Source organism: Cajanus cajan, chromosome 8 (genome assembly GCF_000230855.2).
Source record: "Cajanus cajan strain Asha chromosome 8, NIPB_CcT2T_4, whole genome shotgun sequence".
NCBI lineage: Eukaryota > Viridiplantae > Streptophyta > Magnoliopsida > Fabales > Fabaceae > Cajanus > Cajanus cajan.
In genome coordinates this window covers 4,458,095-4,484,940 of record NC_138524.1, presented here as the reverse complement: position 1 = coordinate 4,484,940, position 26,846 = coordinate 4,458,095, and the positions used below count along the sequence as shown (strand labels likewise).

Below are 26,846 nucleotides of genomic sequence, written 5' to 3'. Positions count from 1 at the left end.
AAGTTAGAGGTTGAGCTTGGACTGCAAGAGGTAACCTAACTACGTATTCATATTTATTTTCCATGTTTTTTAATATTGGGGACTTTGATCAGCCAATGAAGCAGTTTGTTGGAGCAAAATCACCCCAATTATGAATGGCTCTCGCAAATGGATGGATATACATGTCAAATTGACTAGATCGTGATTCCACGTGAATGCGATTATCAAAGGCAACCTAACTCACCACCAAACTATTTGTTAATGAATGCAATATTATTCTCTTGCTTGACAATTAATTTCACCAACATATATAGCTCCACGTACTACAGAACGGAAATAAACACGGCTTTGGATTTTGCCTCTTTTCTTACAAATAGTATGGGAATATGAGATTAATAAGAATTAATGGAACCAGTTTTAAATATTATAAACACGGGCCCAGGTAGTGACATTTTTATGTATCTGTACATTTTAATTAGGGGGGGTGGGGTAGATACAAATTTAAAGAATAAGTAGATGATATGATTGTATAGTGCAGCCGTGTGGATTGGGCAAGCAATTGCGTGACTGCTAATGGGATGTAATGTGTTAATGGGCAGCTTTAACTTAAGTCAGTGAAATACAGGCAACTAACTGGTGCTAGCTTTCTTGTTAGAAAAAACTCAAATCTTCTATTTTTAATTATTAAAAAAATTATTTACTGTTTATCTATTATCATAAAATATTTACTTTAAAAGAATCATTCGTCAAACCTAATAATATAGAGCGTGTGATGTATTAAAAAAAATTAATCTCACATTAATTAAAAATAAAATAAATAAAGATTTTATAAAAAGGAAATATGATTCATTATTTAATGTTGTTTTTAGAGAAATTGTTCTCATGTCGAACGTATTTTTTCAAAACAAAAATTTTAAATGGCAAGAATCGTATAAGTGAGTGATATATACGAATTCGTCTTTTGAAATAAAATAGAATTATCCCTCGTCTGCTAATTTTTAAGGAAATTGCTTGTTAGTGCACATTGTACTGTACGAATACTAAAATAATGTTGATTACATGTGATGTCCGTTTTCAGTTGATAATCCAATTTCTTTTGTCTTTTAATTTACACTTGAGCTAATTATATTAAAACATGTGTTTTGTGAAAAAAAAATCAAATTATATTAAAACATGTGTTTTGTAAAATAAACAAAAATCATAGCAAAAGCTCGTGTACCATAACGTTGCTGAATTTTTAAATTGTACGTACTTTGTCAGTTTGGTAAGACAATAGTAAATAATTTAGACAAAATTTTGTGGTTCGTACATATAGAAAAAAAAAATCCCAGCAAAAAATAAGTGAAGTGCGAAAAAATTGTTTATTGAAACACTACTAGTTCACACCCATCTGTGTTGTAGACTTGTGCATTTATGGAACAAATTGGATCAATCTTATCTTTTGACGTCTAATAAATCAATAGAAATTATCATCGTTAATTTCTAATCAATGCGAATCAAGCTGAATGTGATGAACATTCAAACGTGCTCATAATCGGTGCAAACAAAAATTGATTATGTAGAAGCCGATATTGAATTTGCTTACAAAACATAATCACTTAATTTACACTAAAAATCCATCATTAATCATGCCATTCGCCACCTCCTCTGGCCCTAATTGATTATTTTACATTATCACATGTCTTATTATTATAATAATAATAATAATAATTGGGGAGTTACCATAAAAGAAGGGGGAAATTATAATTAATAAGGGTAAAAAAGATATTTTTATAATAATTTGTATTTCTTCTCTTTTTTTATACTAAATAATTTCTTACTTATTTCCTCTCCTTCTACTCCTTTCCTATAGCAAACACAATGTTATATAAAGATAGCATAAAACAAGTAATTATTATTATTAATAAGGAAATATTTTTTAATAAATTATATGCATTATACAAATAGATTATAGATATGTTGAAATATTAATAGTCACGACTGAAATTCTTTTCTCTTTATTTATACTTGTTTTATATGAGTCAGCTGTTGTATATATACTTAAATGTTAAAAACGTACGACTTCTTAAATTATAATGTTGTATTACCTAAAGGGGAAAAACAAGAATATGGAATTGTTGATGAGTAACAAATTCCCATCGAGTATTTAACCGTGACTTTTTTCAACTTTTAACGAGTGTTTTAAAGATATTATTGAAATATATTAAATACATCCTAATAAACATTTTAAACTATTTTAAAAATATATACTAAATATTTTTGTATTTATATATAATAAATAGTTGTTTAATTAATACAAATTTTTGTACTAACCAATATTTTAAGAACACTGCTTGACATTTATCTATTTTCTTATAACTATGTTATTGAAGTTAATCTATCACCTCTTAGTTCAATCAAAATAGCTTTTTTGCATAGTCGCAATTATTACTTATGCTTCTCATGCATTAGTTAACCATGATTATTACTTATATATATTTCATTCTTCAAAAATATGTAGTTAGATCCAACAACCTTATGTAAATGTTTGCCCTTTAAATTTTAATTTCATGAACAATTATATTATCGTTACAACTATATATATGGCAGTTGTAATTGTAAATAATGGCAGTTGTAATTGTAAATAATGACATTTATGACCATCAATATATACATGTGTGGCGGTTCCGTGCAGCGCCATAATTTATGCCGTCACAGAGTAAAAAACGACGATTACAAGCGCACCGTCGCAACACCCACCATTTAATACATTGTATAAAGCAACGGTTTAGACGTGTAAATAATGACACTCTAAAATGTCGTAAATTACACAATAAAAATAATTATATAGGTTAATAATGACAATTTTGAGCGCCATTATTTCCATAATAATATGGCATGATCAAACTGCCATTATTATAACAATTTGTACATAAAAGTATGACACTTCTAACTGTCATAATTTTCAAATAAATATTTTTTTATCATAATTATTTATAAAAATTGAATTTTTAATTAAATATTTTAAATATTAAAAACACCTGTATATTTAAAATGTCATAATTGTGTGAAATCGAAGTAATCAACAACTCTTAAAAAATTCAACCAACCAAGTTCATTCAATATACTTCAACTTGTAATAACAAAATACAAAACATAGAGTTGATTCATTCATTACTTGTACCAGGGAAAACATAAATAGTTATATCAAACAGAGTCAAAGTACTTCATAAGTTATAGATTCATTACATAAACTAAAGTAGCATTTTCTAATATACTAATGTGCCTAACTAGCCTTCCTTTGGCTACCCTCATTATCACCATTGCTTCCTCTTGATGATCCTCTTATGTTGTTTGGTGATGGAGCACCACTTCCAACATCTGATGCCTGAAATACAAGGTAAAAGGTATATGTATAATATTATTTATGAAAACAAAAAAAGCATATATTACAGGAATTATATAGAAGCAGAAAAATGGGGAGTGAAATTACCTTTGTCACTAGCGTTGTTAATCAAGGAATCAATACGTCCAAAAGCCTTATGCACAACCTAAGGAATCAAGGAATCAATATATAGCTAACATATAAAACTAATAGCTATATAAGAACAAAAAGTTTTCATGAAAGATCTACGCAATATATTCTTTGAACACTCAAGTTACTTAAGAGGATTTGTGTTCATAATTATGCTTAATGCATTGAGTAGGTGATTAACTTAAGAGGATTTGTGTTCATAATTACTTATAGCAGATTTACAAATTTTAGTTGATTTTACATTTTACTTATTAATTCTCTTTTAATATTTTAATTTCCATGAAAATCAATTGTTCAACTTGAAAATTAATTATGCAGTAGGCAAAACAGGAAAATTTTCATTCATCTCATGATTAAACTGAACGACTGTTAATAATATTTATGTTTTGAACAAGATTTTACTACAGATACTATCTTGAACCAAGTTTGAAAGAAACAAAAGTCAAAAAACGTTTACATTTAATTATTCTATTTTTCAACTAATATGATCAGATCCAAAGAAATGCTGCGTTGGAAATAGTTTCTGAAGAATATCTTTTTAATTTCTGCACCAAATTAAACCATAGAAATAAGAAACTGACTTTTCCACTTTAATTGAATACTTTTTTCAATTTGCTATTTCTCAGGAAACATTAGCATTACCTTTATTAATATGAATAGGAAACTACTGTGTAGCTTAGCCTTGACATAAAATATGATGCATAAATAAGAAATAAGGAGGAATCTTTTGTTCTAAGTACGTTCAAGCTTATAGGTGTCTTTGAAATGTGAATTGACAGATAGTTTTATGAACTTGTTTCCAAAATATAGGAAGATAAACTTAATTAATTCTGCTAAAGCTGAAATGGGTAACATGAAAGAAAAGAATGAAAGATCGAAGATAATGCTAGAAAAAGTTGAAAAGGAATACCGCTCTCTTCAACTTTGTTTCTTTGACATCCTTCAAAGAGAGGCTTCCAAGAAAGGTGTGGAAGATTCAGCCGCTCCGCCTGATAAAGTGGAGGAACCTAAACTTCTGTCACTTTGTCTTGGAAGAAGTCCAACAGAGCATAAAAATGATGAAATACAAATAAATTAATAAGTCCAACAGAGCATAAAAATGATATGATACAAATAAACAACAAAGCATAGATTATTTAAATACATTTATTCAAAATCAATTTATTAAAACTCTAAACTAAATGAGTATATGGGTTTAAAAATTTAGAATTTACAAAAATCAAATGTGCAAAATGAATTTATAAAAATGGATTTGATGAAAATAAGATATTTTTTTTATAAAAAAAATTGGGTTAAGAGCATACTATTATCGCACACTTGCTCCAACATGCTAGATTAGGAAACATATATGCATCAATATGTTTAAAGTGAAAAATTGCACGGATGCTGCGGCAGGAGCTGTCAAAAGTGGTGCTGTTCCAGCAGCTCCTGCACCGCTTGGTGACCAGCCAGCACTCAATTCAACTGAACGTATGCAGCACCTAAACCAGCCAATCCAGCTTGGTGTTACTTTGGTTCAAGATGCAGCTAAACCAGCTGCTGATATTATTAACAATATGTTTAAGATAAAAAAATATTTGATATTAACTTTTCAGTTAGTGCTCGTCACACAATAAAATAAGAAGGCAAATTCTTTTTTGACAGAATGCTCCGAATATATTCCCCAACACATTCTAACATAAGTCTCAATATCAAGGTTGTCAGATTGACAAATTTACGTAATCTAACTGCTCTTCAATTTCTCCTGAAACAAGAAACACAGAAACCCTCGAATCTGGGAAGAAGAAATAAAGCCTCTTAGCTACCTTTTGGAGAGACAAAAATTGGTACTATAAAACTTCCAACCAAAAGTTAAATTAAATTGCACAAGATGTTTTACAGTCGTCTCTTCTCTTTTCCAAGACAAAAGAACAAATTCCTTTCGACATGCACAAGGGGACTTCCTAAAATTGGCACCGCTGTTCCTATTGACAAAACTCACATCAATCCATTTAGTATGCGAAACCAATTTCAAGAATATTTTTACCAACAATGCTTCAAGAACCAAGACGCTTTGGCAGAAATACTAACCAAAATAATAAGCATGGAGACGTCTTTGTTCTGTTATAGCTGAGGAAGCAAGGCAGCAACTATAACTCGGAAGAGCACGACGACAAGGAAGCACAATGACGAGGAATCATGGCAGCAACGACAACTCGAAAGAGCACAACGACCACGGCGACGATAAACGAAGGGTTTTGAGATTTTTGTAGGGAGAGAGAACTCAAGCAATTAGGTTTAGGGGTTTCTTTTTGGAAATGTACGAGAGGAAGGGAAGTGAATGATTTTCAGATTTTTTTAGGTAGAAATTTGAGAGGGAAAAAATTAATTTACTCTAATTTTTTCTATTTTAAAGAGGAAAGAAAAAGAATTTAAGCAGAAAAATAAAAATTTTAATTAGAAGAGGTCATAAACCTCCATAGATTGAGTAAAAAAAAAGTGCACTTTTCAACTCATTTTGACGTTAAACCAAATTCTTAAATTTTTAATAATTTATAAAAAAATTTAAAAACTTCTACAAAATAACTTCCCTTATTTAGCATTTTTTTTAGTGCAATCAGCTATTATTTGCAAGGAATATTAATATCCTTCCAACAAAGTATTAATACTTCTAATTAATTAAGATTCAATTTAATTTATAGTTTTAAGTTTTTAAAATTTCTTAATGAATTTTTTAAATAATTAATAAAATGAATATCTACTTAATAAATAATAAAGACAAAAAATGGGAATTCAAATTTCAAAATTTATTAAGTTAAATATGAGAGAAAATAAAGTTTAGTTTAGAAGCAAATAATAATGACATCTTTAAAAATAGAACAATGTCATATTTTACATACATTTTTGTCATTAAAATATTGGCACTTATAAATGCCATATTTTGAATGAAAATAATGGCAGTTTTATAACTGTCGTATTATAAAGTAAATAGTGACAGTTTCTTGAAACTGCCATATTAAAACTGCCATATTTAATTAATTTTTTTGTAGTATGATTTGGAGCCTTTTAGACAACACTTTATAGGAATACATGATTTAACTTTTGAAGTGAGAACAAGATTCTCCCTTTTGCCCACTATGGCACATGCATCCTCGGGGAGAAAAAATTTCAAACCCGCGATACACGCTGTTTGATTTAAGGATTGTTTGGAAGGTTTAAAATAATGTTATGATTATCGTCAACAATCCATATGCTAAAATATTTTGAAACATGGTACTATATGCAATTGTCCATGTTTAGCTCTGGGTTTTCTCTTGTGCAGTTCTGAAAGAAATTCACCAGACGGAGATATGTTTAAGTTACAACAGTGAACATAAAGACCACAACCAGATATGTGATTTGCAGTTGTTATTAACGTTATTACATTTGAATGTTTTGACTTTTGACACAGACACATGCCAAATGTAATGATTTCCAGCTTCAGTGCATGGTGTTGCTATTGTTTTCCGATTATGGCGCATGTCGCGTACCATGTGCCAAATTGCCAATATTTTGCTGAAAATGATTATCATTTTGACTATTCAAACAATGCAATTACGGTCCACCCAAACACTTGGCCAAATGGATCCAGAAAATTTGAGGAGTATTAGTCCAAAAATTACGGGTCAACAAGATGAGTTTCGTTTTAAAAACTTTAGTTTACGATTGTTTATTTTTTTTAAACTTTTCTTAATAGGAACCTATATATATATAAAAAAAAAAAAAAAAAAAAACTAGTCCAAACTTGTGGATACACTAAAATGAAGGTAAATTATCCTGAGTAAGGTTTTATTGTGCATATGTTTCATATTTTCTTAACAATTAAGTTAGTTTGGGGAGAGAGAAAACAAAACCTTAATGCTTATGGTACTTAGAGGAGAAGAAAGAATTACACTTGAAAGCAAATAGAGATGGAGACTGAAACCTCGTAATCATGCTATCTCCGATCATTTCCTTTTGTGTTTTTCGTCGAGACAATATCTTGCAAAAATCTCAGTTATTAATTAGTTACTGCACAACAATTAGATTGGAGAGAGAATGATATATACAATCGAGATTTCCAAGTTGTAATAACAATAGAAGAATCCTATAATAGTCAATAGAGATAAGAGAGATCCAAACTCTCAATACATATGGTTTATGGTATGAGATGTGGCTATTATAATCGAAATTATAAATATAAAAAAATTAGTAAATTTGTTCATAAAGATTTAAAGATATTCAATTTTGTTTGAATACAAAAACAAATAAATTTTTATATAGCAAATTAATTTTAAAAAGTTATTAAAAAACAATCATAAACTTCAATCACATATTAATATTATTTTTTTCAGATCAAAAAAATAAATTAAGAGTTGCAAAAAAATATAAACTCAAACTAAAGAAAAACATATATTATGTTTTATTGTTAATATAAGTAATATTATTTCATGTATTTATCAAAATATTTTATTTTTTATTGATTTAAATGCTCATTTAATCTATATATATTTTTTATCATCTTTATCTTTTAATTTACTTAGTTGTGTAAACATTATTTTTTTAGTTCCTATAATAAATAGACAATAGAGAATTGAAGAAAAAAATTATAAGTATAAAGACTAAAATTAAATACTTTGATAAAGTTTATGAAACTACAAGAACTAGATGAGTATTTAAACCTTTTATTTTAAGTTACTGTTCCTAACCTTGTCTACCTTCATTTAATTTTTCAGAAAATACTTTTGTTTAGATGTTTAATATATATTTTATAATAGTGGTTTTAATTTTTCAACTGTTTAATATTATGTTGATTTTCTCAAAAAGAAAAAATTATTATGATAAAATAAAGTATAAACCTACAATAACACTTTGTTTTTTTAGTTTCAGAACTTACAAATACGCAATTTGGACTCTAAGAAAAGTCAGCCCAAAGTAAGCCCAATGAAACCTAGTCCATTCGAGTGGACCCTGTCTCTATCAGCACTGAAAAAATAGAAACAAGGTCGTGGATATTTTTTTATAAACTACGCGTCCGTTTTCGTCATCGCAGTGCCTTTTTATTTTTTATTTTAATTTTTTGGTATAACCACCCTGTATCCGAACCATAATGGACCGACTAATCCGGATTCGGGGCGGGTCCAAGGATTACGGTATTTAAGCCCCTCCCAATCGCCGTTGTGGGGGATCAATCCGTAGACCTCCCTACCAAGTACAGCCCCATGCTACCACTGCACCAACCAACGATTGGTTATTTTTTTATTTTAATAAAAGTATCACATTATTTATATTTTCAATAATTATAACAGAAAATGAAAAAAAAAATGAAAAAATATATTTTTAATGTATCTTATACAAATCTTTAAAATAGATAATATATTAAAAATAAAATGACTATTTATAATTAAAAATTAAAACAAAAATAAAAATACAAGCAAATGGCCTTAAAATTCTGAACTCTCTGACTCCAGCTACAAGGCTGGTTTGTTTTATTAAGCCCAAGCTACGTAGAAATTGACACAAGAAAACTAAAATATCTATAAAACTTATTTTTTTTTCTGGAAAAAAATTGCTCAGAAAATAAGTTATAAGATTAATTATGTTTCTCAAAAAAATTCTGAAAATCTAGTCATACCCTCTGCAAGAGGTGAATTATAAAAAAAAAAAAAAAAAAAAACTCAATAGGCTATGAATAGGTTTTCCCAACAATAAAATTAGCAAAATAGTTAGCCTCATGAACAACACGAGTAACTTTGACTATCTACGGTTGTTGAAACCCATTTTCAAATAAAGCCCAAAATAAGACATCCATGATTTGAAATTGTGAGATATGTTTCTCATAATTCAATATGTATAATTGCAGTTAGAAAAAAAATTCCAAATGGATCCCATAGTTCTAACCTGAGAACATGATAAGTGGACTCAACATGAGAAGACAAGTATCCACTTCTTCCAACCCATATAAAACTTTTGATATGCTAAGAACCCTTTCAACTCCAAATCTTTCTCCAATTAATTTCAACTCCACTTATATTCAAACTATTCAATTATTTATAAACAAATTTGACTGTAAATTGTCCATTTGAATTAAATCTTTAAGAGGGACAATCATCCCCATCCTAAAATAAAGTAGGGAGATAAGTTTATATCTCTTTAAGATGAGAAGACGAAATAAAAAATTAAAATATCCAACATTGTTCTTTTCATCTAAAATTAACTAACAATATTATTTTGTTATATGCATGATATGTGGGATACATTCCCAACATGTTATTACATTCTTTTAATTTTAGGGATTACATATAATTTTTCAATAATAGAAAGAATAATAAATCAAATAGTAAAAAAATAAATTAAAAGAATAATTTAGCATTTAAAAGTTAAAGGCTTGGTTGAAGCAAGATTTAGCTTGACCAGAAAGAAAATACGATAAGGGACATACTTGTAGCATCGTTTTGTAGATTCTAGACGTGGCAGGATGCTATTGTTCCATTTGTTTATTTCTTAATGCTGTGTAAAGAAAAGACATCTTCCGGTGCTGGGTTTTGGATAAGATTTTTTTTCATAAAATATTCCAGTGGGTGCTCCTAGATAGCTCCATTTCATCTTCTTTAATCAATCTTCATTAACTTCAACCTTATCCTTATCCTCCCTCCTTAATTTATTAGAGTTGCATCTCATTGCTCATGACGAATCACTGCTCATAAACAATAAGTTTTTTTTAAACCCAATTAACATGCCATTACCAATGTAATTTTGATTTTGATCACATGAAATGTTGTTTAATTAACAACATCAATGTCCAACTCTGAATTTTCATATGCATTAAATAGTAAAACAGAAATAACTTCATATCAATCTTATTCAATTTGAATATAATGCTTTCAGAAAAAGCACCTAATGTCTGTATCCAAAAAAAAAAGTAAAATTCTTACTTAATCTTTAGTAAGGCAAGGACAATCAAAGTGTCTTAATATAATAACAACAATTAAGATCAGACAAATAATATAAATTTCAGACTAATTAATTCGAATTAAACTTAATATGTTTATTTAATAAACAAAAAATTATTTTTTTCAGTAATACTTTTAAACTTCCTTTTTCTTTTTTTTAAATAGTTCCAATTCTTTATTAGTTAAACAAACAGTGAAACAGGATATATACGTACAATTACACACATGATCATGTATAGAACAATCCTATATATGTAATATACTTTTTGATTTGTTTGTCTCTCTTTATAGTATTTATTTTAAATTATATATTCATTCTAGTAATTTTTTTTATTTAAATGACTTAATTACTTTAGATAAGTATTATAAATTAATAAATTATTTAGATGAAAAAAAAAATCTAGATTAAAGAAACGCTTATCTGGCTCTTCAACAGCTCCATCCTGATCCGTTCCCTTCCATTTCCCCAAAATACACCAAAAAATTGAAAAAAAAACCTTTCCTCATTTCTCTTCCAATTCAATCCAATGATTTCCAGCGCCGGCGTTCCGAAGAAGCGGCAGCGCACCACCGCCGTCCGCCGTTCCTCCTCCACGGCCGGCACCATCTCCTCCGTCTCCGACGTAACCCTAACCGAACTCTCCCAAAACGTCGACCGCCCCTTCCCCATGGCCGACGACCGTCCCTCTCCCGCGGCGGACGACGCTCTCCATTTCAACGACTCCGCCACCGCCGACGTCGTCCTCCGCCTCTACGTCGACGGTCCCTCCCCGCTCGAGTCCTCCGCCGATTCCATCTCCAACTCCGACCTCCACGTCTACCTCCACTCCGACGTCCTACGCCGCTCCAAATACTTCTCTGCGCTCTTATCCGACCGGTGGATCGGCCACGTCCACGTGCCGGAGCACTCCTCCACCGCCGCCGCCGCCCGCGACCTCTTCCGACTCAACCTCGCCGTCGCTCCCGCCGCCGCCTCGATCCAGTCTCACCTCACCGTCCTGGAGCTTCTCTACACGAACGACTTCGCCGCCGCGGTGGACAGCGCGTCCACGGCGCTGGATCTGTTGCCGGTGGCGCTGGAGCTTCTCTTCGAGGAGTGCGTTCGTTGGTGCGTTGATTTCCTGGAAGCGGTGCCGTGGACGGACGATGAGGAGAAGAGAGTAGTGAGATTGATCCCCTTCCTGAGCGAGGAAGAGTCGAAGGAACTCGTGGCTAGGGTTTCTCCTTCGGGAGAGGACTCGTGCGAGGCGATGCTCCAAGGACTCGTGTCCTCCGCGATGAACAGTTACGGCAACACTGCGTTCGTGAAGGCGTTCGTCGGGAAGATACTGAGGGACTTATCGTCGAAGGAGACGGCGAAGAGAGTGTTGGAGAAAGCCTTCGCGAGAAGCTTGAAGACGGTGAAGGAGTCGTTGGAGGATTACTCGAGTCCCGTGTTCAGAGGGGATCATAATGAGACGGAGGCTATTCAGAGGCTGAATCTGCACAAGGCTTCCACCAATGGGAAGCATCTTCTGTGGCTTGTGGAGAGGATGATCGAGCTTAGGGTTGCCGATGTTGCAGTGAAGGAGTGGAGCGAGCAAGCCGGTTTCACTGCGGATTTGCAGAGGGCGTTTCATGATGATGCCTGGAGGAACATTGTGCCTGGCCTTCCTGCTGTGATTCTAAGGTGCACCTGTAGGCTCGCCAATGCTGTCACTGCTGGCACCATTCTCGCTTCTAGACAGGTAATTTTCGTCTTTGATTTTGCTTTTGTGCTGAAATTTGTCATAAATGAGTTTATTATTGAATAAGTGTTTGGTTAAGGACCATAATGTACCCTCCCCATGTAGAGTTCGTTGTTTATTTTCATTTGACATTAGGCGTAGGCTTGTTCTACAAGGTCAGGTTGGCTCAGTTAGTAACAGACTGTATTGGCAGTTTTCGGATCATGATTCTCTCTAGTTCTATAAACAACAAATAAATCTTAACCATCCAAATTATTTTTTGTCAAATAATTATAATATAAAAGAAAATTAAATATAAGCATCCGTTGGATGCAACTGTAGGAACATGCAGTTTTTTCTAAAACTGCAGGTGATCCTGATCCGCAGTTGTCATAAGTTTTGATGATTGAGGGCTAAGGCATCAGTTCTTGGGTATATTAGCATAATTCCTAAAAATGAGAACAAATAAATTAAATAAAAAAGAAATTGAGTCACCAATGGCCCAAAACTCACTCTGAAGTACAAGAGAAGAAAAGCATGTGTGGTGATCTGTACGTTGTTGGTGACTGGTGGAGGCGTTATGTTGCCATCCACAGCGGCGAAGAGAAGAAAATCACGTGCAGAAGTTGGCTTTGGGATTGCAACTTTATCTTGACAGCAGTCAAGAAAGGCAAAGATGGGAACAAAGAGCATGCAGTGTTGAATGTCGTTTCATATCACGCCTAGCAAGAGAGGAAATTGTTTGAGATGGGGTCCTTGGATTTGTAACAATTCTACTTCCCAATTGCCTTCAAACAAAAAGATTAATTTCATCATGTCTCCCATTTCCCTCTTTCTCATTTCACCAAACAAACAAGTTAGAAATTCTGTTGTGAATGAGCTGGAGACTGGATTTGCTACTGCTTGAGATCCTTACTCACAAGTGTTCTGCTATGGAAATATTCTTGTGTTATGAGTATGACTTGTAGCCTGTTTGTCTGTTGGCTGCAATGATCTTTTTTGCTGAAGGAAACTCCTTTGCCTTTGGGAAACCGAGCATTAGGCAAGCAATTGTTGATGTTGTGTTGCTTATTTGCAGAAAAAAAGCAGTTCAACATTGTTTAGTCAGCTATTGTTATGTCAAATTGTTACGCTATGTTGTTTATTCATATCAACACAAATAGGTTGAAGTCATGAGTTGAGGAGAATATTGGGATTTTGGGGACATTGTACAATTGTACCAGGCATCAGGAATTCATGCCCTCCTCCCTTCGAAGAGTGAATTAATTGCTAAGTTCTGCATACTTGGGTAGGAAATGCTGGCTATAAAAAGATTTTTGTGATCGGTGAATGCTTTGTAGTTAGGGCCACCAAAATGTGCGCCTGAGGTGCTAAACGGATTGGGCACCTATTCATGGTTGAGGTTGTTGGTCATCTAACTTGGTAATTGCAATGCCGTGGGTAAAAATAGATTGAGTGTTACAAGTAACTAGTTGTCGGATTTGTTTTGTAAATTGATAATTTTATTGTTTAATTTTTATTCTGGAATCTGGATATTATGCTTGAGCATATATCTTATATGGCAAATCAATGCAAAATAATCATATATTTACTGTTTTCTTTTTCTCTCTACGGGGTTGCATTTCTCTTTGGCACCTTTCTCCTGAAGGTTTTAAAAATATTCTTTACAAAACTTATGTACAATTCTTTATTCCATAAGTGTCTTTGGTGTTGTGTTCCCATTACAGTTAGTTTTCTTTGCTTTGTTCAGGTGAGAAGGAAGCTGGTAGAAGATTGGCTGCCCGTGTTGGTTGTGTGCAAAGATAATGTTTCACCAATATCACCGAGCAACAAATCGTTGTATCTGGAACTGGAAGAAACATTCTTGCGAATCATCTCCACATTGCCCATGTCAGATGCTCAAGAGTTGCTGCAGCGGTGCCTCAGCTTTTCAACCCGAAATGTTGAAGATTGTCCTCATTTGGTCACTGCATTCAACACCTGGTTCCGCCGTGCTGCCCGACCCCTCAAACCAGATTGTCTCTTTGATCAATGAGCTGCACCTGGTTGCCTTATTGTCAAATATTGTGCATATGTAATGTAAATACTATGTTCACTAAGTTTAACCTTAACATTGTACATATTAAAAATCCGAACCAACTCTCTTCTCGTCTAGTTCTAGGACAAACCACAGCCCAAATACATAATAGACCTTGTCCTGAGGCTGGTTTCCTTGCTTTTGGAATGCAAGATTTTAGTTCGCTGTTGCATGTATTTCTTCGGGCCGGGGGTGACACTGTGCTTTAGAAATTTTGGGTCAAAATAAAGATACCATCTTGTTATGACCCGTTGCAGGTAATTTAGTTTTGTCACTTAAGATACAGCCAAACTGTTTCGAATGGGCGAAATTAATATGGAATTGAGAGCATTTTTTAATTTGAATTAAATTTTAAAAAATTACTAGCCCAATTAATTATTAACTCCAATCTTTTTTTATCATTATAATTGTCAGAAAATCAAGAGTTTAGTTAACAGTATATTTCCATTGAAGATTATATTTCATTACATTTGGTAAATAACAGTTTTAATAAATTTCAAAATTATGTATCACCTTTTTCATTTAATTTATTTCAAAGTAATCGTATATGATTGAGAAAAAATTGTCTCAAATTATAGTTTACATATAATTTTGTTCTTTTAAGTTATTAATATACAAATTTTTATTTTAATTTATCTATAATCTAGGTTTTGATGTGTTTCTTATTTAGTTAAAAAAGTCATCATTTCAAGTCAATAAACTAAAAATTCACCTGACATAGATTTATGAATATAATACATAAGAGAAAAAAAATCAAACAAATAAAAAAAGTGATAGGTTCTAATCTCGTCATAGTTTAATTTGAATATAGAAAATAAGACAAGAATAAGACAATGATTTTAAAACAACACCAAGCAAAATATATATATATATATATAGATATAGAGATTCACTTATTCAATAAATTATGTTCTACATTGAAAAATATATGATATTTTGTTATAAATATTCAAATTAACGTATAAAATATTTTTATAATTATTCATATATTTAAATTAATAAAATAAAATATAAATGATTTTTAAATTTTTAAAAATTTAGAAACTAAATTTATATATTAGATATTTTTAATTTAATAATTAAATTATTAAAATTTAATATAGAACATAAATTATTAAATAAAATAAATTTATGAAAATATACACTCACAAGATAACCTATTGCCCCCTCCCATAAAAGTCCCCACTTAATGAGGCTGTAAGCTCCCAACTCACACAACCCAGACTAAAAAGGGGTTAGGACCAGGGTCAAAGGTGATTTCAATCCCTGCCTACGATTACTGATACTATACATAATTTTAAAGGATCATAAACATCTAAATTCATTGTTTTGTGGCGCAGCCGAAGCATTCTTAAAATCCTTAACGGATTTACTAGGGGTGTGCAAAAAAACCGAACCGAACCGAACCATTTAAAACTGAACCGAACTGATCCAAAAAATAACCGATCCAAACAAGAAATATCCGAACCAAACCGGTTTTGAAAAATCTAATTAACCGAACCATTTTATTGAAACCGGATTGGATCAAAAACAGTTTTAAAAATCCATTTTAACCAAACATCAAAACACGGAAAGCAAGTTACCCAATCCGAATCTCCTACCCAGTACGCGGAGCTATTGGCTATTGCTGCGAAACATAGTCCTGACTCCTGAGTCGGTGAGTCCACGACTCTACGTCCCCAGACTCCCCACCACTGTGCTAAATCCCTATTTCCCAAAAGGCCAAAACCCCTGATTTTAACCAAACGCGGAGCTATTGCTGCGAAAATCCAAACGCGGAACGCTGTTGCTGCGAAAATCCAAACGCGAAACGCTATTGCTGCGAAAATCCAAACGCGAAACGCTATTGCTTCATAGGTTATTTGCCATATATGTTGTTTCAGCTTGAATGGACCTTTTTCTGTTGTTGTTTATTGCAGATTTGTCTTGCTTTTGCTCTTGGTTTCTATTCCCTTGCCCATTTCATGTCATATTATATATTTCCCAATGCTAAATTTATCATGGAATTTTAGTATGTGTAGATATATTTAATATTTTTACATGTTAATCATCTTCTGTTGTTCATATCTCAGCAACTGGTCTCTGTTGTAGATATTTGTTGGAGGGCTTGATTCTGATATCAGTGATGAGGAACTCAGACAACCATTTTTGCAATTCGGTGAGGTTGTCTCTGTTTTATATGCATACAAATTAGCAGCATTCCTCATTTTGTGCTGAAAGTGTTGACTTTGAACTTCAAATCAGTACTTTTTTGTTGCCTATAATGTCAAGAAACCACTCCAACCTTGCCTTGTAGCATTTGCTGATTTATGATATATCTTCCATTCATTTTTTATTTCTCACATAAGATTGAATTGAGCATTCAGCACCATAGGTTGTCCCAATATTTTGATCATGTTGATCTTCTCTTTTGTGATTAGATTGTTAAAGAGAATGAAGAATCTACAGAGTTCCTTGCTATGCTGAGTTCATTGTAGCATAAACGACATTAGGAGAATCCTGGATTCAAGTAACTTCTATAACATTTTCTGCATCTGCAGCTGTCTCTATGTATGGCAATTTTTCAAGCTCTAATTTGATCTTCCCTGTGAAAAGAAATCCAGTGAGGTAATGAATTTCAACCTAGCTATTACAATTTTTTTTAGAGCATTTTGTTTATTTGTTCACGTTAATTTTGACTAATTATACCATGGTAAATAATGTTTACATGTTCCAGAGCAGTTTTTTTGACTAATTTTGACTAATTTTCGGGCACATTTAAATGCTTGAAATCTATGACTTAATTATGAAATCCAGAGCAGTTTTCAAGAACTGTCACTACTCACTCGAGTACAAGACGCCATGCACCCGGATAATTCTTAGTTTTCAAGAACTGTCAGTTTTTTTAATCTTTCTAAAATAGGTTGTTGTTCTACTTCATGTAATCATCACGACTGTTGAATTCTCCTAATTAACTATGTAAGGTGTCATCTGCTGTCATATGCATTACATCCATGTAACATTTGCAATCCCTTAATTAACTATAGGATCAAAGCATATCCCTATGTTTCCATCAATTTAGAATTTATCTGGATTGATTGCAGTTCTAATCCAACAGCTAAAATTTCTTAAGCTTATATTTTTTCTGACTATTTATTACAATTTCCTTTGTTTGCTTAAAATTACATCCTATTTTTCTTTTCTATTGTAGAACAATTACATGGCTGAGCTAAATGAAACTTTAGTTTCTGATACTATAGAACATGTAGCTGAACAAATGTTACCGCCTCGCGATTCTGAAGGGCGTAAGAATCGATCTGATGTATGGAATCACTTTATTGAGGAGCCAAAGCCCAACATAGATAAGAGAGCTAAATGTAACCATTGTGGTACATTGATTAGGTTTGAGAATGGAACAAGTGCTATGCGAAATCATTTACGTAGATGCAAGGGTATATCAAATAACATGTTGAGCAAGAAGCAAAAATCAAACTCATCTGGAACCATGGTTTCTTCCCCTTCATTGGCTAGGCCCAAAATTGACCAACAAGCATTGAGAATTGCAATTGTCAAAATGTTTGTGGTAATGGAGCTCCCATTTCGATGTATCGAGCATGAAGCTTTTCGTGAGTTTTTAAGCATTGTAGCACCCTTTCTTAATGTCATCTCACGTACTACCCTAGCACGTGATATTTATAAACTTTGGGATAGTGAAAGAGAAATTTTGAAGGAATTTATTTCTCAAAACTGTCAAAGGGTTTGCCTCACCACAGACACGTGGACTTCATCTCAAAATTTGAGTTATATGTGCTTGACTGCTCATTTCATTGACAACAATTGGAAGCTGCAAAAGAAGGTGTTAAACTTTTGTCAAGTCACTAGTCACACAGGAAAGACCATGGCTAAAAAGGTTGAACATTGTTTGAGTAAATGGGGATTGAATCGTGTTCTTACTTTGACAGTTGATAACGCCTCGTCAAATGATGTTGGAATCCAATATCTAAAAAAAAGGTTAATTTCTTGGAATAGTTTGGTTATGAAGGGAGATTATATTCACATGCGTTGTTGTGCCCATATTTTGAATTTGATTGTGAAAGAAGGTTTCAAGGATAACATTGATGCTATTTTGAGAATTCGCGGTGCTGTAAAATATGTACGATCTTCCCCTTCTAGAAGTTAGCTCACAAGAAGCTCGATTCAATGAAGGAGGTAGTGATGACCCTTATGGTTATAACCATTTTTTTCAAAGAACTAGCTCTAATAAATCTGAATTAAGCAAATACTTGGAGGAAGCCTTAGAAGAGAGTTACGTAGATTTGGATATTTTGAATTGGTGGAAGCTCAACTCGGGTAGATTTCCAATTCTTTCAAAAATGGCTAGAGATTTGCTTGCTATACCTGTTTCTACAGTGGCCTCTGAATCTACCTTTAGTACTGGAGGAAGAGTTCTTGATCCATATCGTAGTTCTCTTACACCTAGAATGGTAGAAGCACTTATTTGCACACAAGATTGGCTTAAAAGAACACAGCTACCATTATTTTCAAATGAAAATGGGGATTTTGAAGAGTTGGAGAAATTTGAACAAAGTAATAAGCTAGATCTATTTTATACTGCATTATTGTATTATATACTTATTATAATTTGATCAATAATTGATAACCTTTTTTTTATTTTGCAGCAATTGTTTCCCCATCAGACATTACTTATTCAGCCTCCTCTGTTACACTTGGAGATGATTGAAATCTGAGGTTCCTTCGAATTGTTAACTCTCTATATCTCAAGTTCGAAACTTATTCCATTTTTTTTTCTGGGTTGGTTCCAAAATTTGTGTTAGCAAATTATTTAACGAGCATTTTAACTTTCTTAATGTTCTAGTGTTTTCTATTGATACCATGCTGCTAACTATTTATTTTAATTTGTAATTTTTTGCCCCCTTTTGGCATTTATTCAATTTGCTTAATTTGAAGGTGTGAATTGTTATTCGATTGTCACAAGCTATGGTGAAGGACACTGCCTACTATGACATGTTAGGTGTCAATGTTGATGCATCTGCTGCAGAAATCAAGAAGGCTTATTATGTTATTATATTATTTCTCGATCTGGTGCAATGTTGAATTTGATTATCACTATATTTATGCTTTAGAAACAATTAGGTAGTTGCATGAATTAGAAATTTAGGCTTCAGTTTCTTTGTTATTCAAGTTTTTTATCTATTCTGAGACCGATGCTATACAATTTAACAACTCTTATGCTTTGGTTATGTTAATACTTTTTTGATTTTTGAATTGTTTGTGAAATTTGGAGTTTAATAAGCCCCAAAGAGTGTTCTCCTGAAGTTGCCTAGTGATCTTGTTCTGCCTGAAAATGTTCCCACCAGACAACACTTGGGATATTTTTACTTTTCCTTGTTACAATACTATTTTTTGTATTAATTCTTAATGTTTTCTATTTATAGTTTTATACATCATACATAAATTGATGGAAAGAGGTTTATAAGAAGTGCTTAGGGATAATATTAGCAGATGCTAATCCCATTGTACACCAGAATCATTTTGTAGCTTGCTGACATCATAGGTTGTTCTCAACGTCTCCAAGGAAGGTAGCTCTGTAACATTCCATGACTAATTGATACAATATTATAAAGCATTATTCAACAAGAAGCTGACTAATTTTACATCTATGTGGAAATAACATGCAGAACTTGTCAATTTGTTGGCTTCACTGTGATCTTGGTCCGCTTTTCAATATCTACGTGACAGTGTGTGCATGGCCAAACTAATCAAAATTTACCAAAAACACAATTTGAATGCCTCAAATTTGACTTGAAGAATAAAAAAGAATGTGGAACGTGAAAAGGAATCAGGCTAAACATGTTCACAGATCAGCTGGGTCAACGACTTGCATAGCTCAGACAATGATTCACTCAAATTGGCCCAATCATTCACTTAATTCACTTCATTCTTCTCGGATAAAATTGTCATGACAAAAGTATTTCATCTCATGTTCTACATAGGATAAATGTATTTCTTATATCAGCATTACAATTAAGGTTATATAGTTTTAAAATCTGGTTAAAAAAATCTGGTTAAAAAAATCTGGTTAAAAATCTATTTCAAAAAACCGGTTTCAAAAAACTGGTTTCAAAAAACCGGTTTTAAACCAGTTTTAAACCGGTTTTTATCCGATCCATTTTGGAAATGGATTAATCCATAAATCTGGATCAGCTATCCGATCCATTAATTAGGTTCGGTTCAAAATCGGATCAGTAAACTGGATCGGATCAGAATCTACTAAACCAATCCATTTAAAAGCGGATTGGATCGGTTTGGATCGGTTTTTAAAAAAAACCGATCCATGCCCACCCCTAGGATTTACACGTTTTTTATTACCGCAAATTCATTCAAATGTTTCACCTAGGAACACAGTTTACGGGTGACGGTCAGTTTTGAAACCCAACTCAACTTTCATTAAGAAAATTAGTTGACGACAACAGAATCAGTCAGCAGATGAGTTTGAATGTTTTATCCGCATAGTCAATCAACATGCCTACTGCATGAAGGGTGCGGGTGGTCACGTTTTTGTGACAACCTCAAACAGTGGATAGAAATTCACCATGCTTATAATGCAATTGCAAGGTACCCAACTAATTTGTTCCACGAAGGAAGGTCACAATTCCATGATGAAGTACCTTGTATAACCCGCCAACTAGGCAGGCCAGTCAACTTTCGTACTTGCACCATTTGACCCAAAAATAAATATGAAACAAAATTGTCATATTTTTCCCCCCATCTTTTTATCACCATAAATACTCAGCAAAGTGTGGATCAATTGATAAAGGATTGTTCCAACCTAATCAAAAGTTTCAAATTCGAGTACCTGAGTATATACTTAATTTAAATATTCAGGAAAATTTTTCCTACCTATAATATGTTACTAAAAAATGATTGATTCTGGTAGAAGATACATATAATTTATGCGGAAAATAGATAAAAAAAATACCAACGCTACCTCTTCCATGAATACAGGTAGAACACGACCATTTACGAATTTACAATCACCAGGGAAATCAAAACTAAACTAAATCCCACTCAAGTCAAATAATGTTATCGCCAGTTCAACACCTTAATAAGTAGAGCAAATAAAAGAAAACTTCTTGCTGCTTTACTTAAGATCATAACTCACATAAATTGTCACCAAAAAGAAAAATAACTCACATAGAATGGCACTAAAATTAAACTATATTACAGACATAAAGTAAGCAAGAGAGAGAGAGAGAGAACTTCACTCAGTTGGACAAGATATTTAAACCTGTTGTCTTTGGATGAAGAGGGAGATGGACAAAAATAAGGTTAGCTGTGTGGATTAAGAGGGAGATGGACAAAAAGCAGAGAACTTCAAGTTTAAATAGAAGCTTCAATTAGAACAGCCGTCTTCTGAAGTGGCGAGTGGTGCCTTGGTAGGTCTTAACAAGCAGGCCAACTCCAATGCCAATGCCAAGACAAACACTAAGTCCAATACCAACACCCACCCTAACACCAGCATTAAACCATGAAAGTTCTCCATCTTCGCCATCAGTATATGCTGTTCCTGCGTAGAGGCTGTTATAATCCTCATCATCGTGTTTGTCGCAAAGGTAATCCGGGGCCTGCAGGATTGCCACAGAAATATTAAGGATGGTCTATAATTACTTAATGAGAAAAAAAAAAGGAATCTTCAAATTCCAATTGGTTTGGCTATCAATTTCCAACATCTTGTCAGGGGAGAAATTTCAACATTTAGTATGTCTTGCTGATTAAGCTAATTGCATGTGCTCAAGGGGGGGACCAAATTTAAATGATGAACTGGACATGAATGATATCCTTTTCTTGACAGCTATCCATAAAAAACAATACACAAGTGAACAACATAGAAGATGGAAAATAAAACATCAGACACAGACCAGAGGTTATTTTCACTTGTATCGTAGTTATTTTATGTCACATCTCCTAGTCTCGGAGGTGCTGACTTCCATCAGATACAAATGCTTATATCAATTAAACCATCTCAAGTTTCAAATGACATAAAGTTAACTCAGCTGATGAACTGACATAACAAAGAGGGACAATATAAGAAGCATGCCAAAAAATAACTGAACAAGCACTAATTACCTGGAAAGCAAGTGCTGAATAAGGATCTTTCCCATTTTCACTGGCTTCATTCTCTGGAATTGCATCCAACACCCCCTTCTTTGTATGTTTTTTCTGTATAAGCTGCAAGGTTTTTGTTAAGATAATTGGAGTACCCAAGAAGGAGCCTGCAATGTAGACCTCAATTGTTGGGAGAGTTGAGTCTGGCAAAAGCAATTGTTTCCCCTTAAAGAAGCTTGTGCCTGGAATTATGTACGACTCACAGTTCATACTCCACCTTTGTCCATTATAACTTGATTCCCTAACAACACCATTGTTATTATTACATAATTCTAAAACACCAGATAGCAGCAGAACATCTTTATCAAACACCTCAAATTTCACACTACCACTCATCCTTATGCTATCAGTGCTTACAAACGTTACTTCTTCCGATTTTCTATCTACCCTGTCTCTCTTGAGAAGGGTTGACATCCCGTCAGAATTCATACTACTACGAACACCATTAACTTCAAGAAGAGTGTCAGGATTCAAAGGAACATGGTTCAGTGTAAGAAACCCAGGAGTGGAATCATCAAACTCACACTTGCACACTCTTACATAAAACACCCGTACATCCAGCCAAGGTAGTGACCCCTTCAAGGAGGGTTGATAAGAGTGCCTTGCAACAGAGTATCCATTCTCAGTTGGTCCATTCCCATTAGCTTTATAAGAATTCTCCATAGCCAGACAGTCTAATTCTCCTCCTCACTGAAACTCTTTCATTTCAATTGAACCAATAACTTGTGTCAACACTAATCCACTGACCATAAGTTAGACAGGAAGCACGGACGCCAGCAGCAACAAAGCAAATTCAATTCAGCTCAATTCACAGAAGAAAATCTGGGCATTTGGAGGACAAAAAAAGGCAATCATTTACACATCATCAGCATGACAAAGGAGAAAAAATCCCTACTAACCTTAGAGCTCATCTAGATACGGCAATGAAACAAAGCAAGCAAAATAATAAATAAATAAATAAGTATAGAATTAGCAATCAAATGTTAAAATGAAACAAGCCTAGTTCCACTTAAAACAAGTCAGATGACCCGGATGAGGAAGATAGAGAAGATGACAGCAACCCGCACCCAATCAAATAAGATAAACGCAGAAAGAAATGGATTCAGGAAACTACCAACACAATAGATGAATCGAAAAGAAAAAAAAAAAAAATATAAAGTGAATAGTAAAGGTCCGAACCGGAAGAAAGAACAGACAAAAAGACGATAAGAGGGAGTGAAGGAGATAAATCTAGAAACTCCTCGAATATATCACAATTCGGTGGTTAAATCTACAGAAAGCAGTGTCTCTTTCAGTAATCCGATTGATACCCACTTTTTATTGAAGAGTAAATTATACCATACCGAAGACAATCCACCAATTTGCCGAAGAAAAACAAGAAATTTAAGTGCTTAACCACACGCATGCAGTGAAAGAAAAGGGGAGAAATGGATCACACAACAGAACTAATCACCAGAGAACAATCAGAAAGCAAATGAATATCCTCTGTAGAGATTTTGATGAAATAGCCGGCAAGACACGACATAGGAACACGACAAAAGCATCACTAGCAGGAACCATGCATTGATGCAAATACATCATCAAAAACGGAAACGCATTATTTAACGCCCAACCACCACCGCACTCACCACAAATATCTTGTGTAAAGTAACGAAAAAGAAACGAATTGGTAATGGAGCAAACGAGAAAGCTTTTTGGTTCACACCCAGAATCGCTGGCACGCAGAAGGGGGGGAGGAGGATCTAAACGAGCTAAGAGACCGAACCCAAGTCGTCAAAACAAAGGAGGAATCGTCTTATTTTGCTTCAACATCATAGGATCAATCGAAATCATAGCAGAGTGAGGGAAGAACCCAGATTTTGCAGAGAATGATATGGGTTGTTCTCAGTGTTGGATATAGATATTGTTAATTTAATGGAAGAAGTGGGGTCCTTCTGTATTCGAGATCTTATCCACGGGAAACAGAGAAATGTATGCAGTTTTAAGGAAAGGGTCGGGTCTGTGTGTATATGAAAAGGACGTGGACGTGAATTGTGATCCTTCCCATGCTCCCGGTCCTCGCTCTAGGCAGATGGGTTCCTTGCAAACTTAGAATTACAAACACACAGTTCTTTTTTTCTTTTTCATTAAAGAGGTCGAAGCCCGTCCAGATACGCTAAATCACACATGTCCAATGGACCTTCTTCTCGCCGTTCATAATTTAGATTTTCAAATTATTAAATAAATATTGTGCTGTCCGCAAATAAAAGTTACAATACCTCAAAACTTCCACGAACATCCAAATACCCATTTAAATTTTTACACAACTTTAAAATAAAGTAGTAAAGCTGGCCATTTATTAAGAAAAAAAGTATATTTTCAATGAAAAAAAACACAGATTTTTGCATCAACAAATAGATATTAATAATGCCTATTAATTTGTTTGACAGAAAAGAAAATGAGGAAAAAAATTAATATTTAAATTAAAAATTTGTCTTCCAAAGTCTTTTTTTTTTCTCCAACTAAATAAAAAATATTATTTTTCATATTTTTTTCCTTACATCTAAACAGACAAACTCCAATTATAATATAGAATATCCATAAATTTTAATTAATTCTTATATATTAAATACGACTTTTATGAGAATATTTTTATTTTGAAAGAATTTTTAGATTTTTTTACTTTATCTAATTCAATTTTATTTATTATAATTACTTATAAATTAAATTTTAATATTTTAAAATAAATTATAATATTATATTATAATATAAAATATTTATCTAAAACTTAAAATATTATTTATGTTTAAAATATCTATTTATATAAATTTAAAATATAATTTATATATTTAAAATATAATATTTATTTGTGTATAAAATTTATTGTAAATTTTAATTACATATAATAAATATTTAACTAGTACATTCTACAAGTTAAAATTAGTTAATTTATTGTTTATAGTTTCGATGGTTAATTTTTAATCAATTATTATCACTTTTCATTTTTTATAAGCTTAAATATATTTTTAGTTCTTCAAATTTAAAATAAATTTATTTTTTATCCTTCAAATTTAAAATTGTTGTTTTTAATTCTTGTAATTTATAAAAATTTTGCTTTAGTCCCTTAAGTCACCACTAACATATTTAAAAGTGGCTAATTAAGACAGTTATGCAATATCAACTGAATTTAATGTGATATTTTCACTAATAGGAACATCAATAGATAGATTTTATTCAATAATATTTAATAAATTTTTTAACAAAATTTGAATATAATAACTAAAATAAGATTTTTTGAAATTATAAAAATTAAAAACAATAATTTTAAATTTGAAAAATTTAAAATAAATTTATCCTAAATTTAAGGAACTAAAAACATATTTAAGCTTTTTTTTTTATTATTTTAAAAGAATCGAAATGGTTGAAGAGTGGATTTTTTTACTCAACAGATTTAGATTTGGGTACAGATGTTTATTTAAGAAAATTTATGGAAAAAAACTGCAAGGGATACTTGAATCCTCTTCATACCAAATATAAAAATTTATGGAAAAAACATTTCTTGATAAAAGTTAGTTACTTTTACTTGCTTAAAATCAGCTAATGTTAACAAATGATAAATTTAAAACTCAATTATATTAATAGTCAAAGGTAAATCAAATAAAACACAAGAAAGTTATTTATATTTATAAAAACACATCCATAAATAAGAGCTTAATTGATATACTTTTTTGGGTGAATTAAGAGCTTAATTAATATGTTGCAAACATAATATATTTTTTAATATTTGGCGAATTATTATTTATTATTATATTAATTTCATCAAATAATAAATAAATAAGTAAATGTGTTACGGTGCATACTAATTAATTTATGAGTGATGCTTGGCCAATACCAAAAACTACTAGAAGAGGAGGCGGCTTGCTGGACTTCAAGTACATTAGGAACCTCTGGGATGTTAATTCTAATGCTACCATATTTGCTTCTCTTGAATTTACTTTCCCCATTATTCTCTAGTTAGAAGTTTAGAATGTTCAAAGGTGGAAAATAGCACGGATGAAAATGACGTAAAATTGGTCTATTCAATCTCTCCTTTTAAAATTAATTTTTAATTATATATTTTTAACCTCTCTATGCACAATCAGTTTTAGTTTATAAAAAATTATCTCATTTTAGTCCATCATTTATAAAATAAATATAAAAAACCCTGTTTATATAAAAAATGAATAAAAATATATTTTTTTTTGTAAATGACTAAATATATTTCCAAAAATGAAGGACTAATAAGATTCAGTTTTTATATACTAATCGTGTGTTTGGAAAAGTGATTTAGTGGAGAATAGAGGAAAAAGAAAAAAGAGAATTATCAAGAATTGAAAAGACACAGTTTGGAGGAGATGATTTATATGGATCTTTAAGAAAATTATAGTAAGATCCATGTGAATTTAATTTCACTCTCTTATAAATGTCTTTGTTTG

The 26,846-nt window shown here is 32.3% G+C and overlaps 2 protein-coding genes and 1 long non-coding RNA gene across 8 annotated transcripts; 1 reads left to right on the top strand and 2 right to left on the bottom strand.

Annotated features, from left to right (window-relative positions):
- Positions 1–3,058: 3,058 nt before the first annotated feature.
- Positions 3,059–9,547, bottom strand: LOC145949314 (uncharacterized). Of its 5 annotated transcripts, none has more exons than XR_014428404.1 (7): positions 9,392–9,547; positions 5,564–8,721; positions 5,299–5,457; positions 4,798–4,974; positions 4,404–4,520; positions 3,452–3,509; positions 3,059–3,346 (listed from the first exon to the last, which is right to left on the bottom strand). It is a non-coding gene; the product is annotated as an uncharacterized LOC145949314 (long non-coding RNA). The 5 variants fall into 5 exon arrangements; XR_014428401.1 differs by having other exon boundaries at positions 5,082–5,457; positions 9,392–9,546; XR_014428402.1 differs by having other exon boundaries at positions 4,798–5,267; positions 5,373–5,457; positions 9,392–9,546.
- A 1,317-nt stretch (positions 9,548–10,864) lies between these two features.
- LOC109800011 (BTB/POZ domain-containing protein At1g63850) lies at positions 10,865–14,402 on the top strand. The gene is made up of 2 exons (XM_020360689.3): positions 10,865–12,170; positions 13,900–14,402. The coding sequence occupies exons 1-2, from the start codon at positions 10,971–10,973 to the stop codon at positions 14,182–14,184; spliced, it is 1,485 nt and encodes a 494-aa protein (XP_020216278.1). The 5' UTR covers positions 10,865–10,970; the 3' UTR covers positions 14,185–14,402.
- A 6,934-nt stretch (positions 14,403–21,336) lies between these two features.
- On the bottom strand, positions 21,337–24,527 carry LOC109800190 (uncharacterized protein At1g01500). Of its 2 annotated transcripts, none has more exons than XM_020360927.3 (3): positions 24,021–24,527; positions 22,354–23,214; positions 21,337–21,851 (listed from the first exon to the last, which is right to left on the bottom strand). In XM_020360927.3, exons 2-3 carry the CDS (start codon positions 23,053–23,055, stop codon positions 21,624–21,626), a joined length of 930 nt encoding a protein of 309 aa, XP_020216516.1. In that variant the 5' UTR covers positions 23,056–23,214; positions 24,021–24,527; the 3' UTR covers positions 21,337–21,623. The 2 variants fall into 2 exon arrangements, with proteins under 2 accessions (XP_020216516.1, XP_020216517.1); XM_020360928.3 differs by lacking the exon at positions 24,021–24,527 and adding an exon at positions 23,572–23,837.
- Between the last annotated feature and the right edge of the window lie 2,319 nt (positions 24,528–26,846).

Bases quoted from the DNA above. Each gene is read 5' to 3' on its own strand.
- LOC109800190 (XM_020360927.3), bottom strand. From the start codon at position 23,055: ATGGAGAATTCTTATAAAGCTAATGGGAATGGACCAACTGAGAATGGA. The intron at 21,852-22,353 runs GTAATTAGTGCT...GCAATCCTGCAG, and splicing joins ATTCAGCACTTGCTTTCCAG to GCCCCGGATTACCTTTGCGA.
- LOC109800011 (XM_020360689.3), top strand. From the start codon at position 10,971: ATGATTTCCAGCGCCGGCGTTCCGAAGAAGCGGCAGCGCACCACCGCC. The intron at 12,171-13,899 runs GTAATTTTCGTC...TGCTTTGTTCAG, and splicing joins CCATTCTCGCTTCTAGACAG to GTGAGAAGGAAGCTGGTAGA.